The sequence below is a fragment of the Zophobas morio genome, unplaced genomic scaffold, assembly GCF_036711695.1.
Source record: "Zophobas morio isolate AGI-343-1 ecotype UQ-CSIRO unplaced genomic scaffold, CSIRO_AGI_Zmor_V1 ptg000024l, whole genome shotgun sequence".
In the NCBI taxonomy this organism is placed as follows: domain Eukaryota; kingdom Metazoa; phylum Arthropoda; class Insecta; order Coleoptera; family Tenebrionidae; genus Zophobas; species Zophobas morio.
Window position 1 is genome coordinate 8797450 of NW_026972129.1, and position 13085 is coordinate 8810534.

At 31.8% G+C, this 13085-nt stretch overlaps 3 protein-coding genes across 3 annotated transcripts in view; 2 read left to right on the forward strand and 1 right to left on the reverse strand.

Annotated features, from left to right (window-relative positions):
* The window catches only part of LOC135135390 (tyrosine-protein kinase receptor), a 52866-nt gene that overhangs the window by 8812 nt on the left and 30969 nt on the right, over positions 1-13085 (reverse strand). The window lies entirely within an intron of this gene.
* On the forward strand, positions 2593-4090 carry LOC135135399 (inactive peptidyl-prolyl cis-trans isomerase shutdown-like). The gene is made up of 2 exons (XM_064064439.1): positions 2593-2876; positions 2938-4090. The coding sequence occupies exons 1-2, from the start codon at positions 2839-2841 to the stop codon at positions 3989-3991; spliced, it is 1092 nt and encodes a 363-aa protein (XP_063920509.1). The 5' UTR covers positions 2593-2838; the 3' UTR covers positions 3992-4090.
* LOC135135398 (inactive peptidyl-prolyl cis-trans isomerase FKBP6-like) lies at positions 9016-10489 on the forward strand. The gene is made up of 2 exons (XM_064064438.1): positions 9016-9218; positions 9275-10489. Exons 1-2 carry the CDS (start codon positions 9187-9189, stop codon positions 10359-10361), a joined length of 1119 nt encoding a protein of 372 aa, XP_063920508.1. The 5' UTR covers positions 9016-9186; the 3' UTR covers positions 10362-10489.

A 13085-nucleotide genomic window follows, 5' to 3' on the forward strand; every position in this document is an offset into this window, starting at 1 on the left:
TGAACACGGATTCATAAAACCAGAAATTCAGAAGTGTGTTATTTTATAAAATTTAAATAACATTTATTTAGCAAAATTGTAAGCTGACGTCATTAATTTTTGGGAACCATAAACGAATAAATTTTAACTAACGATTTACCATGCTTCCCATGACGTTAAAAAGATTTGCAAGATTTCAGAGTGTTCAGTTTTGCAATTCCAAAATTAAATTGTAAAATGTTACATAATTTTATTTTTTTTATCTGAGCCGAGAAAACATGAAAGTAACCCGGCGGACTTCTTTAGCTCACGCTCGGGAAGTAAACACGAAGAAACACAAGGAATGTCAGCAAAACAAAAATGAAACAAATTCTTAAAATGTGACTACTATACTATTTCCAGCGATAGATTGGAAAATTTTGAATTCACAATCGCCAACCGGAGAATCCAAAATATACTAACATTATACGCTTAAAGCAGTTAAAGAGTTGTAGTTTAAGTTGGCAACCAACGTTCCTTTTCCCGCGCAACGAATTTCCTACGCCTCTATGCCTGCGCCAGTCGGCCGGTTTCGTTTAACCTGTGTTTTGGTCGATCAGCTAATTGACGTTAATTTAAAATTTTGGTTCAAAAAGTTAAAAAGTGTGTTTTTTGCGTTTAGCGTTTGTGTTTTTTTACTTGTTTTGATTTGTTAGGTATGATATTATAGACCTTTGTGCTGTTTTTTGTATAGTGGCTGAAGTTTGGACATTTTAGGTTTAGTTGTTTGTGTCAAAAAACGTTTCATATGGACCCCATGGAGGAGATTACGAATAAAATTCATAATTACGCAAGAGTGAGTTGTTGATTTATTCTGTGCAATCATTATATACCATTATATTTTGTAGCCCTCTTCAACCCGGTGCAGTATGACTGTTGTTGACAACATCGTGGCACAGAAAATGATTGCCAATGCGTATTCATCTTTCAAGAAGGAAAATTTTAATTTAAGATGCCCTACAGAGGTTGTTACTTCAATATAAAGTACATAATGTTATTCGAAGTGTATGTTCCAGTATAGATAATATTGTCTGTTGGAAATAAATTGTGTTATTATTAAAAGTAATTTTACGTAGTTCAACATTATTTTCAAATTTCCTTATATTTCAAACGTATTTCAAATAAAGCGCCTTTGGCACTACTTTTTATAGCGGTCTATTTGGTGACTTTTCTGTCAGCTAATCTATCGGTGCTGTGTATCGGTGGAAATACTATACGGCACGATACCTGGAACATCTGTCTTCCTGTATATGCGATAGTACAAACTTCTTACATTAACAGCGACATAAAACCATGCGACGATAATAATATTGATTAAATGTTTTATATCTAAATCGGTTTCATTGTAAATTTAATTAATATGAAATTGTAATAAACATTTTTTTGAAGATACAAGTCACACTTAATACATATATAAGGAATTCACGTTCGGTAGATGTAACTAGATTTGGTAACTTTTTTTTTTAAGCTGTGTAAGATCGGACATAATTGTTCTAGTGTATAATGTATTACTGGAATGTCAGAAAGTAGGTATCAAAAATGTGACATGTAAGTAAGTAAAGGTCAAATATCGAAAATGTGATGGTTTTGTGGTAATCTGGTGAATCTATTTTTGAACGAAGGAGAAAATCGCATCCCTCTAAAAGCCCAAAGAGCAACCCGCATGTAAAATTTTGAATCTTTTCCCTTCACTAGTTTTTTTAGGAGGACAAGCTTTGATGTCATCATCATGGATCCACAATTTCACCATGGATCCGTTCTGGTATATCCATGTCTCATCCAAGAAAATGAAAAGTAAATCTTCACCACAATCACGCAATTCGAGATAGGTACCGCCTTAGAAATTTGATTCTGGCAGCTATAACGTGTTTAAAATGTGAAAAACTTCGCCTTCGGAAACCTAAATTTATACGTGTATTACGTACAATTATTCTCAAAGCCGAGTGTTTTCCCTTTTACAAAACAATAACGATCATATAAAACTTAAAAACCAATTGTAGAACGGAACCAACAAAGTATATAAATCTGCGCAGTCGTCTTTCTGATTCTGATTATAATATTAACGGCACCAGCGCCGTTGTATCTGTATTATTTTAAAATTCGAAAAACACTCGACAACACCAGCGAACTTTACGGAGAATATTTCTGCCACCAGTTTAACTGTTTCCGTTTTACCCAATTTTTTGATAACCACGAAATATTTCTTGTTTCTTTTCCTTTAAAATGGACTTTCTCGTGACTACTTTTATGGAAATTGTTTCCATGCTGTATTTAAGGATTTTCTTGAAACGAAGCGTGTGGAAATTAGAAAAACTTCGGTTTTTTTTCCACACAATTCAGATTTGACATTTGAATTAGAAAATTGGACAGTTGATGCCAATCTTTAATTTCTAGTGATCTTAAGATTGCAACTTAACCACAGAAAAATTTCTGTCAGTTACTTCTACCGAACGTGAATGCTTATTAAAAGATCATTGACATAAATTTAAATCGTTCGCGCTTTTACGTTACCAACAACGGCGGAGGGGAAAATATAATTTCCTACCACAAGTGCTCCAAGGAGCCAAGCACTGAATGACAGATCACGTCCTGCTTTTAAGCAACGGTGGTTTGTGTTTTGATTCTCGTACAATACGATTTTAGTTGGTGAAATATCCAGGAATTGTGGATTGTTTTGTAAATGTATTGTTTAGTTGGTGATGTATTTATATATTAGATTTCCCTGAAATATAATAATATCACAGATAATATTAGCTACTTCAATCTTGAATGCCGTTGTGTTGATGCAGTGAAAAACTGAATGCTTTTCCTTTTGAAAATATGGAAACAGTAGAAATTGTAGGTGGATTAAGTATTAAGTGAGTCACATCTTTAAAAAAGGAACGCTCGGCAAGAAATGTATTAATTCGTTTGTTTTAGGGACATTGCAGAAGGGGGGGCAGAATTTGAGGTACAGTCAATTTCACACAATGGAGATGACAGAGGAGAAGAAGAAGAAAAAGAATACAACCAACAGTTAGAAAATTACATAAAGTTAGAATGCCTTGACTGTGGAGACTCATATGATGGTTGTGAACCCTTTTTGAATATTGCTAAGAATATGGAAGATCTTTTGCCAAATGGAAAAATAAAAAAGAGAATACTTAAAGAAGGATATGGACCAAAACCCGAAGAATCATCATCTGTTATCATACATTATAATGCATATGTACAGCTTGAAGCACACCCATTTGATTCAACTCATGCTAGAAAGACGCCTCACACATTTAAAATTGGGCAACAAGAAGTCATAGAAGGTTTAGAAATAGCAGTCCGTTCAATGAGGTTGACAGAAAAAGCCCAATTTTTAATTGACCCAGAACTTGCTTATAGAAATGGAGTATTAGGAAGAATTCCGCCTAATTCAGTAGTTCTGTTTGAAATTGAATTATGTGTTGTACAAGAACAGGGTCAGCAAGAAGAACCTGCAGTTAATGAGAAGCATTTTCAAGTAGTTTACAATACTTGCTTAGCGTTGTGCGTCAAAGGCAAAAAAATGTTTAAATTGCAAGACTATCAAGGTGCCATTAAAGTGTATTCTACTGCTGTTAACAAGTTAGAGGATGCCGTTTTAGATGATTATGATGATCAAATAAAAAGTGAAGCATTACTTGTGCGATTGTATACCAACTTACTCATCTGCTGTACGCATGCTAAAATTCCTAAACGTGGCTGTGTCTTTGCACAGAAATTATATGAAATGTCTAAGAATGGTACTTTTGAAATCAGTGCAAAAGTTTATTTTAATCATGCGAAGTGTCAGAGGATGATCGGTGGTACTGGTGCTTACAGCTTTGCTGAACGAAAACTCATTCAAGCAAAAGCGTTAGAACCCGATAATTTAGAAATAAAAAAGGAATTAGCCTCGTTAAGAGAAGAAAAAGAAAAACATAGAAGTCATGAAAGAAGTTTGGGAAAAGCACTTCTTTCATAAATTTATTAGTTTTAGTTTTGCTGTTTTGAAATACTGACAAATATATTTTATATTATACCCTTAACGAATTGATAAATAAATAGTTTTTATTATTTGTAACTACATTTTGCATTTGTAGAGGTATTCATACAGATTGTCAACATTAATTTGGTTTTGAAAATCTGTTACATTTTTTGTCTATATTCAACCAATTTATTATAATCTAAAAATAACAAATAGGAATATTGTGTTTAATTGTATGTATATTGTGTTCAAGCAGGCCTTCTTACATGAAAATGCATTTTCGGCATTTACAAAAGTTGGTTTAAAGTTGTTTGGACGGAACTTCCGCACCTTTGAAGTGTATTAAATTTTATTTACACGTTAAAGCGTCATGTTCGACAAATATTTATTTATTTATCGTATTATAAACATTTTCATTGTAATGCACGTACCTAATGCAAACATTAACACTGCATTACTTCTCTTCTATGAAATGTTTTTGAGAAATCTTGAAACAAATGAGTCAGTTTCATATATTCATAAGTTTTGGCTATCCTTTACCAGTGAATAAACTAAAAATGTTGTTAATGCCCTGCAATCACTAAAACAATGATTATGAAATTTTAAATGTAACTTGTACACAATTTTCACTACTTAACTGTGAGCGCAGTTTTTTTTTAAACAATTTATTATCATATATTTTTTTAATTTTGTTGAAATTTTTTCATCACGTATTTTAAAAAATCAATATTTCAGTTACGAGTACTTATGGGAATTTTGGAACGGGGTTGTCACCACTGTTTTCAGCTTGCAAAATTTTAGAAATCGTAGTAGGTCTATTTTTGACTTCATTTGTTGGGAGTGAGATATAGTAAAAATAAAAGTTAGCAATTTCTATGAATGTGTACCGTTTCTAACAAAAAAAAATTGAGATACTTATATCTGGTATGAGTTTTGGAGTTTTGTAAGCTGAAAACAATGTTGAAAACCGTGTTTTGAAATTTTTTTTAATAATTGAGATATTGATTTTTAAAAATACATTATGCAAAAATTTCACTAAAACTAAAAGAAAAATATGATCACAAACTGTTTTTAACAAAATTGCCCTTGCGTTATATAAAGAAAGTTATGGACAACATATATTTAAAACTTCAGAACCATGAAAATAGCCCGAAAATTCTACTCAGAAAATGTAGCGACTGGCCTTAACAGAAATCATAACTTTATTCTAACACATGGGGAAACAAAAAAAAGAGTAAAAAAAGATTAACGTAAAGTTACAAATATTCAAGTGTCTACCAGTGTATTTTGAAGTAGAAATAGGGATACAATATTATAAACCATAGTTAAATCACCACATGCTTCGCGTGATACTTTTTTAAACATAACTTTGTAACGTCATTAAGTTTTTAGGAGGGAAGAGGGACGTATATATCAGTTGTGACACGTACTAAAAAAAATCTAAAATTTAAAATGTCGCAATATTTTGAAAAATCGAATAATTAAAATATCAAAAAATCGAAAAATTTAAAAGTCGAAGTATTTAAAAGTCCCAAAATTGAAATATATAGAAGATAATTTTTATATCTTTCATTCCGAGGTTTCGTCTAGTTTTATTTTCGAATTATCAATATTCGTCAGTTTATTAGATTTCTCACGAAGTCAGGTTGATAAAAAAAAAACACCACTTCCCGTTAAAAATCTACCGAAGATAAATGTAAATATTAATTTTTGTTAAAAAATAATGGTTTGTACGCATGTGGCGATTACTTTGTAAACTCCATTAATTCACTTTTATCTTACGAAAAGTACTTTTTAAGTTGAACATATTTTATTGTGTGATATTACAACACAGTTTCTACCTGAAGAAGGTACTTTGTAATCAAACAAGGAAACTTTAGTCCTTGTCCATGTTATTCTACCAGAGTGTTTAGGGAATTATGACAACCCGCAGAGAGAAGGCGGAGGAGGTTAATACCCCTCTATAAAGAAACTTTGGTACATACATGGTCGAAAAAATTCCTCTAAAATTGCAGCTGTTTGACCCTTTATTTGATAGTTATTTAACCGTAATTATTAACTGTCAAACTGGATACAGGATCGCCAAAATTATGCAAATTTTAACAAATACTAATACATATATACAGCTTAATTTAAAAATAAAATGTATCGACCTTTGGTGATCATTACAGAGTTTATATAAAGGAGAGAAAATTATGGAACGTTTCTATTTAACAACTCGATAAATTTATAATTATGTAAAGTGGAATTAGCACTGAAAAATTAATCTAAACTTATTCAGACCGAAATTTCTTTGGCTCTGAACCAAAAACAGTTAAGTTTCTTCGATATATTTTATTATAAATTCTAATTTTGCAATTCTTTTTTTTTAATAACCCCTAAAATTTAAATGGTAAATAGATAGACTATTAATTAGACGTAGAGGGGCATACGTATGTTCCACTTTCAAGTAATATTATTTTCTTTAAAATATTGTGTGATTTTTACTTCCCGAGCGTAAGCAAAGGAAGTATTGTAATCGAGTGCGTCGGCCGACACTCTTGTTTTACATTTTCTCGACCTTTCATGACCTCTAGAAGACGAAGAAATAGGTCTCCTGTTTCCGTGTGTCTGTCCGTCTGTCTGCTGTCCCGGATTTTTATTAGACAGATAATCTCCGAAGTACGGGAGCGATTGTTGTGAAATTTTGTATTTATGTATATTAGGAATTAAATCAATTAAATAAATTCACCCATTCATTAATTTTCAGAAACTACAAAACCGAATGCTTTGAAATCTTGGAGATGTTTTACAGTTATCATTAGCATGGGAAATTTTTAATCAAAATGTATTTGCTCATCCCCTCTAAAAAATTGATGACGTCACCCCAAAATTTTACTGAATATGTCCTATCTAAAATGTACAAAATATGATGAGTCTGTACGTGTGATTTATCATTCCATTCATATTTTTTATATTTGCTTAACAGGTCGCTCAAAAAAATAATGAGATAATTTATTTTATTGATTAAATCAGGAATAGTTCACTCTATTTGCCAGAAAATTTGAAGATACAACCAGAGATAATCTCTGATACAACACTGTTATTATTAGTATTATATTGCACTAACCCAATTTGATAAACACAAAATTTTGTAAAGTAAAAACTCGTTTGAAACATAGGCGTAGCACGCTTATTTACATTTTCTTAAACATTTCAGACGTGCATTTGTTTTGTTTTAATTAAAATAAAATCCAATGTTTTATATAATAAGCGGACGTCGAAGCAATAAAAAAGTCTGGGGGATCATCGGTATTGTTTATAATTTCTCTGTTTGACTCTCACGTGTACAATCTCAACAAGTGTTGTCGCTTGTTGTCTTAAACTAATAAGAATGCTTATACATAAATGATTTTCAGTCCCCTCGGCTAATACACGCGGCATACGTGAGTAAATTGTTGCGTTATTTTATAGATTATAAATCAATATTCAAGGCGACCAGATTCATTTTTCCGAAAATTTGGGAATACAGTACTTTTATTTTTAGTATTACACTACATCTATCCAATCTAATGTACGTGTCCTTGCAAAAATGTTGATGACGTCATCGCAATTTTTTTTTAATTGCCCCGCTATAAAAATGTAATGAGAAAAAAAACATAATAGGCATTTAGTCGTCATATTTCCGCCAGCGAGGGAAGTACTGTCTTCAGACCAATTTTTTTATGATGATATAGTCACTGATATAGTGTATAATAAAGTAGGTATCTGTTTTAAATTTTTTAATAATGTCAAATATCAATTTGGATACGTATAGTGTAATATTCAAAACAACATTAGTATGTTCCCAGAATTTCAAAAATAAGAAAAAACAAATTTATTTTTTTTAGATAACCTGTATAATTTTTTTAAAACATGTACAGATACATGCTAATTCGCACATTTGAAATGAAATTTACTTCGTTAAAGTTTTAGAAGGAATAATATTTTGATTATCTATTTATTATGTAGGTAGGTACACGATAACCTTAAAACATGTGCAATATTTCAGAACAATGGTTTTTGTCATTTCTAAGATAAATACGTATACTGTAAATTTTGATTGTACAATTTTTTTTATTCCAAAAATTTACTCATGTACGTTAGTTTAAAAATAAGGATCTATTGATAAATCACAAGTATAGAAGCTTCTGCTATTTTGCACATTTTAAAAACGATATACTTAGCAATTTTGAAAGGACGTCACCACATTTTTTGGTGGGGAGCAACAAATAAATCTACAATTTTATTACGATATGTTCATCAGCCTAAATGCGAGCGGTATTTTAGTCGCATTTCTTTGCACCCACCATGTATGAAATTTTTTAATACATTTTGCATCAATTCTGTGGAAGTGTCGACTGTCGATTGTAACATGGTAGTATCGGACATTATGTCCACGTTGTTACAACAAAACAGTTATGTTTTGCTTTTTTTGAAATGGTATGAAATATCAAGGACGATTTTGAAATTGTATTTCTGATTGCGTCTACAATTTTTTTGGGCACGCAGCTCCTCGTAAATAACCCTGTACATGCATTGCTTCTGTTTTTTAAGATCTTGAGGGACGGGGAGAAAACGGAAAAACACAAGTCAGAGCGTCGTGCTCATACAGAGGCGGCTAAAAATAAACAGTTATTTAAACTCTAATAGGAATGTCCGTATTCTGTGTGTGAGCAAAACCGCCCGAGTACTGTTAACGTATTAGCCGTTCTTGATCGTCAACAACATCTCTTTTTCAAAAAAATTTAATACACCACTGTCTTGTATATTATATCTAGCACGTGGCGATACATGTAAACCCTATTTAATCAGTCGAATAAATGTAGCGACTGGGAGAATACATATGTATTATATGTTTTCCTTAGTTATTAGTTGTGCGAAATCTTTGTGAAATCATAATTATTTTGCTTTAAAAGTAATTACAACCGATGAACATTGAGGAAGTTGGCGCGGGCGGATGTGGCGGGCAATCGTACCAGTATATTGATTTTCTTAACGCATGCGCAGTGGTGGTGCGCTACAAAATATCTTCATCTTAAATTCAGTTATTTTGGTAATCGTGTACTGCGTTTAGTCGCACGTGAAGTTTGTTTATTTTCTGCAACAAATAATTCAATCCCACTTGCTGCAATAATAACAGAAAACCGCATTTCGAGTGGAATTTGTAAATAATGGCCCGTTTACTGGAACCCATAGACCTAAGGTATTTTTTTTTATATTTGCTGTTTTCGTGTACTGATTGTTTACTATTATTTTTAGCAAACTTGCTGAAGAAGGAACAGAGTTTCGAGTGGATGCAGATTTCGTTAGAGATAATGTGAAGTCAGACGAAGAGGGTGAAGTGAGTAATTCGGAACAAGGGATCCAACAGTGTAACACAGAATGTATTGGGATTTTTGACGAAGATGTGTATGAAGAAGGTGAACCTTTTGAAATAATCGGAAAAAAAATGACCAGTCTCGTACCAAATGGTAAGATAAAGAAACGTGTAATCAGAGAAGGTGCGGGCGATAAACCGACTGAATATTCAATGGTCAAAATTCATTTTAATGCTTATGTGGAATATGATGAGAACCCTTTCGATTCAACCTATATGAGAAATAAACCTTATGGATTTATCGTGAATGATGGTAGAGTTATTGCCGGATTAGATTTTGCTGTACAATCAATGAAGCCCAATGAGAAATCCCAATTTTTGATTCATCCAGACTATGCGTATGGTAGGAATTGTTCACTAGGACGTGTGCCTTCAAATGCCACAGTGTTGTTTGAGGTGGAGTTATTGGAAATTGTGCATTCTGGGGCTGTACTCACATATGAAAAATTACCAGAAGACCAACAAAAAGAGTTCTCCGAAATTTATAAATATTGTGTAGCTTTGTGTGAACGGGGGAAAAAATCATTTAGTGATCGTCAGTATTTGAAAGCTTTGATAGACTACAATACATGTGCCGCTAAACTTGAAAAAGTCACCCTTCATTACAAAGATGACATCGAGAAACATCGACAATTATTGTTAAAAGTTTACACAAATTTGTTAATTTGTTATACTCGTAACAAGGAATTTCGTAAAGCTTGTTTGAATGCCAAAAAAATTTATGATGTTACAAAAAATGGGGAATTAATAAAAATTCATCCCAAGGTATATTTTAATCATGCAAAATGTTTACGATATCTTGGAGAATATGACAGTGCCAAAACATTCTTAGATAAAGCACACAAAATGGAACCAAAAAATCCAGAAATAGCAAATGAAATGTTAAATTTGGATAATGATAGAGCAGAGCACAGACAACAGGAGGCCATATTTGCCAAAGCATTAATGAGGGAATCACATGAGAGTTAAAGTTCAGTAAATTTATTTAAGTAATCAGTTGATTTTAACATTGAAATAAGTTTTAGTTTTGTGTTTATTATATCGAAATGTTTAAAATATTTTTATAATAAAGAAATTAAAATGTTCTGATCATTTAATTTATTGTTTTCAAATTTATAAGGTGTGTAATCTAAAAGTCAGGTTCTGACTAAAAAAGCACTCATTTGTGAAGTTTTGGGATGGATTCGCAGAATGTCAAAATGTCTGAAAAGTATCCATGACACAAAAATAAACAAAATCTAATCCCAGGGTGGTTAGGTCATGGCCGACTAGTATAAAGATTATGGCCTGTCCAAAGGAATGCCAAAGGTACCATACGTGCTGCCATCTATTAATAATTCAAAAACGACAAAAGAATTATTAACACTTTTTGAAAGGCACAAAGTCCACAAAGGCATTCATACCGAAACAAACCACCATTACACGTTTTGAAGTCCCATAATGTTAAGTCAAATTAAAATTTTGCTAAATTATTAAGTGTAATTATTAATAGATGGCAACACGTATGGTACCTCTTGGACAGGCCATAATCTTTATACTAGTCGGCCATGGTTAGGTTAAACGAGTTGAGAGGGAAATAACTAAAGTGACCGTGGGTCCAAGTTTAGCCTGGACATGTTCTATTTTTTTGTCACTTATACTGGTTGACCAATATCTTGGTGTATCCTGAAATTATCATGTCGCATGGACCATCGAAAAAACACTTAGAGCAAAGATTACTACAAAAATTAATTTTAAGCTGTTTAGAGTTTTATCCAACGATTTTAAAGAAAGAATCTTTATTAAAAGCAGTTCATTCACTAAAAAAATACAGCGTGATCAACAAGTAATGTTTCAGTTGGTATCAATGAATTTTGATTAAAATTATATTCAATTTACATAAAAATTTGTTGTTGATTACAATTATTAAAATGCCATAAGTCATAAACTAGCTTTCTGAACGCTTAAAAGTGAGATCGCGCTAAGCGTTTGAATCAGGTTTGGCAATAGCAGAACAAGAACATTCTTCAACAATTGGTTAATGATAATTGCCAACTTAAATAGTACTTGTTGATCACTCTGTATATGTGGCTTTAACTTTAAAAGCAATTTGTGTTGTATTTCTATGATAAGTTATTAAAAGATATTAACTATCGTATTAACTACATATTTATTACCTACAAGCCTTTTCAAAATATAGGTACCTAAGCATATTTCGAGGATCACAACTTTCAATTTCGTGTAGTTGGTCGGAACCAGAACCCATGTAAAATGTTGTTTGCGTTAAAAAACAGTTACAAATGTAACACGTTATAGATTATTATTTATAAATAATATAACATCAGTAAGTATACGCTTTATTTAATTTAGTTTTATTGCAAGATCCTAATTAATGTTATGTCACTAATTCACAATGTCCGTTTTATTTCTTCATGATGCATTTGTAAATTTAGAACCTAAAATGCAGAAAATAAACAGTCTTAATCAAACATCACTCTTGAAGTCTTGACATCTTCAGTTGTCAGAACTGGTAAATTTAGTAAAATGTTAACCACCCTGTGAAAAGATTGCTTATGTCCCTGACCTTGTGGAGTCCTGAATTTGAAGTTTAAATTTTGCGTTATGCGGAAAAAAATATGACCGGGCAACCTCATTTGACAGTTTAAAAACGAAAACCATGCACGTTTTTTTAAAACCCCTGGTTTTAGGCAGGGGGATTGGATGTAATAAGGGCAGGGCAGGTAGAATTTAAAAATGGTCTCATGCCCTGTTTTCGGGCGTCAGTGTCACTTCTTGTTTAGTGAATGTAGTGAAAACATGTGTTAAAATTTAAAATACGCCTAATTTAGTTTGTATTTTATATACAGGGCAATTGTTTAAATAAAAATGAATCGTATTCGACGCCACAATCTCCTTTCAATGAGTATAATTAAGTTAGTTAATTAGTACAATATGAGTTTTTTGTAAATTTTTGCAACAACAATAACAATGCAACATGTTCATACAAAAATATACACGGCGGCAATTGACTTTATTCAGGTTCAATTTATTTTTAATTAGGTAATGGGTATCTAAAAGTTCTGGATGTACTTGGTACTTCATTCATAACTTTTCAGTCGAGATTTAAAATAGTTCAGTTATGGCATTTAAACTAATCGTTGATCCATTTCGAGAGAATTTGAAAATTAACATCAGTTAAATTAACACTATGATGTATACTAGAAATAGTTATGAAGTGCATTCTATGTTTATTTTGTATTGTATTTATTTAATGTTAGTTTCTTAGATCCGAATTATTTTTTCATAGTTTGAATTTGAACATTCATTCTCAAATTATCATTTTGATTTTGACCGTATTTAAAATAATATGCCTTCCTATATTGCATATATGCTTTATTTTATGTGATGTGGAAATTCTCAAGCTAAATGATGTAATGTTGACGAACTAATTTTGATTTCATCATTAACTTGAATTAATGCATAATTTAACAGCATCGAAATTCTTTGATGTTTAAAGATCTAGCTACAGTGTGGCGGGACGAAAATTTGTTTGCTTTGCGGTCTCATTAATTCATCATCATCACCACTTTCGCGAGTACAAATTTTAGGTTAATGCGGTTACCGGTATAAAAGCGATGATCTTATTAATCAACGAGTTGAAGTTCATCAGTCAAATGCAACAATGTTAGCAAGGGGGGAGGGTCTTTTTTTGTT

Bases quoted from the DNA above. Each gene is read 5' to 3' on its own strand.
- LOC135135399 (XM_064064439.1), top strand. From the start codon at position 2,839: ATGGAAACAGTAGAAATTGTAGGTGGATTAAGTATTAA. The intron at 2,877-2,937 runs GTGAGTCACATC...CGTTTGTTTTAG, and splicing joins GTAGGTGGATTAAGTATTAA to GGACATTGCAGAAGGGGGGG.
- LOC135135398 (XM_064064438.1), top strand. From the start codon at position 9,187: ATGGCCCGTTTACTGGAACCCATAGACCTAAG. The intron at 9,219-9,274 runs GTATTTTTTTTT...TATTATTTTTAG, and splicing joins CTGGAACCCATAGACCTAAG to CAAACTTGCTGAAGAAGGAA.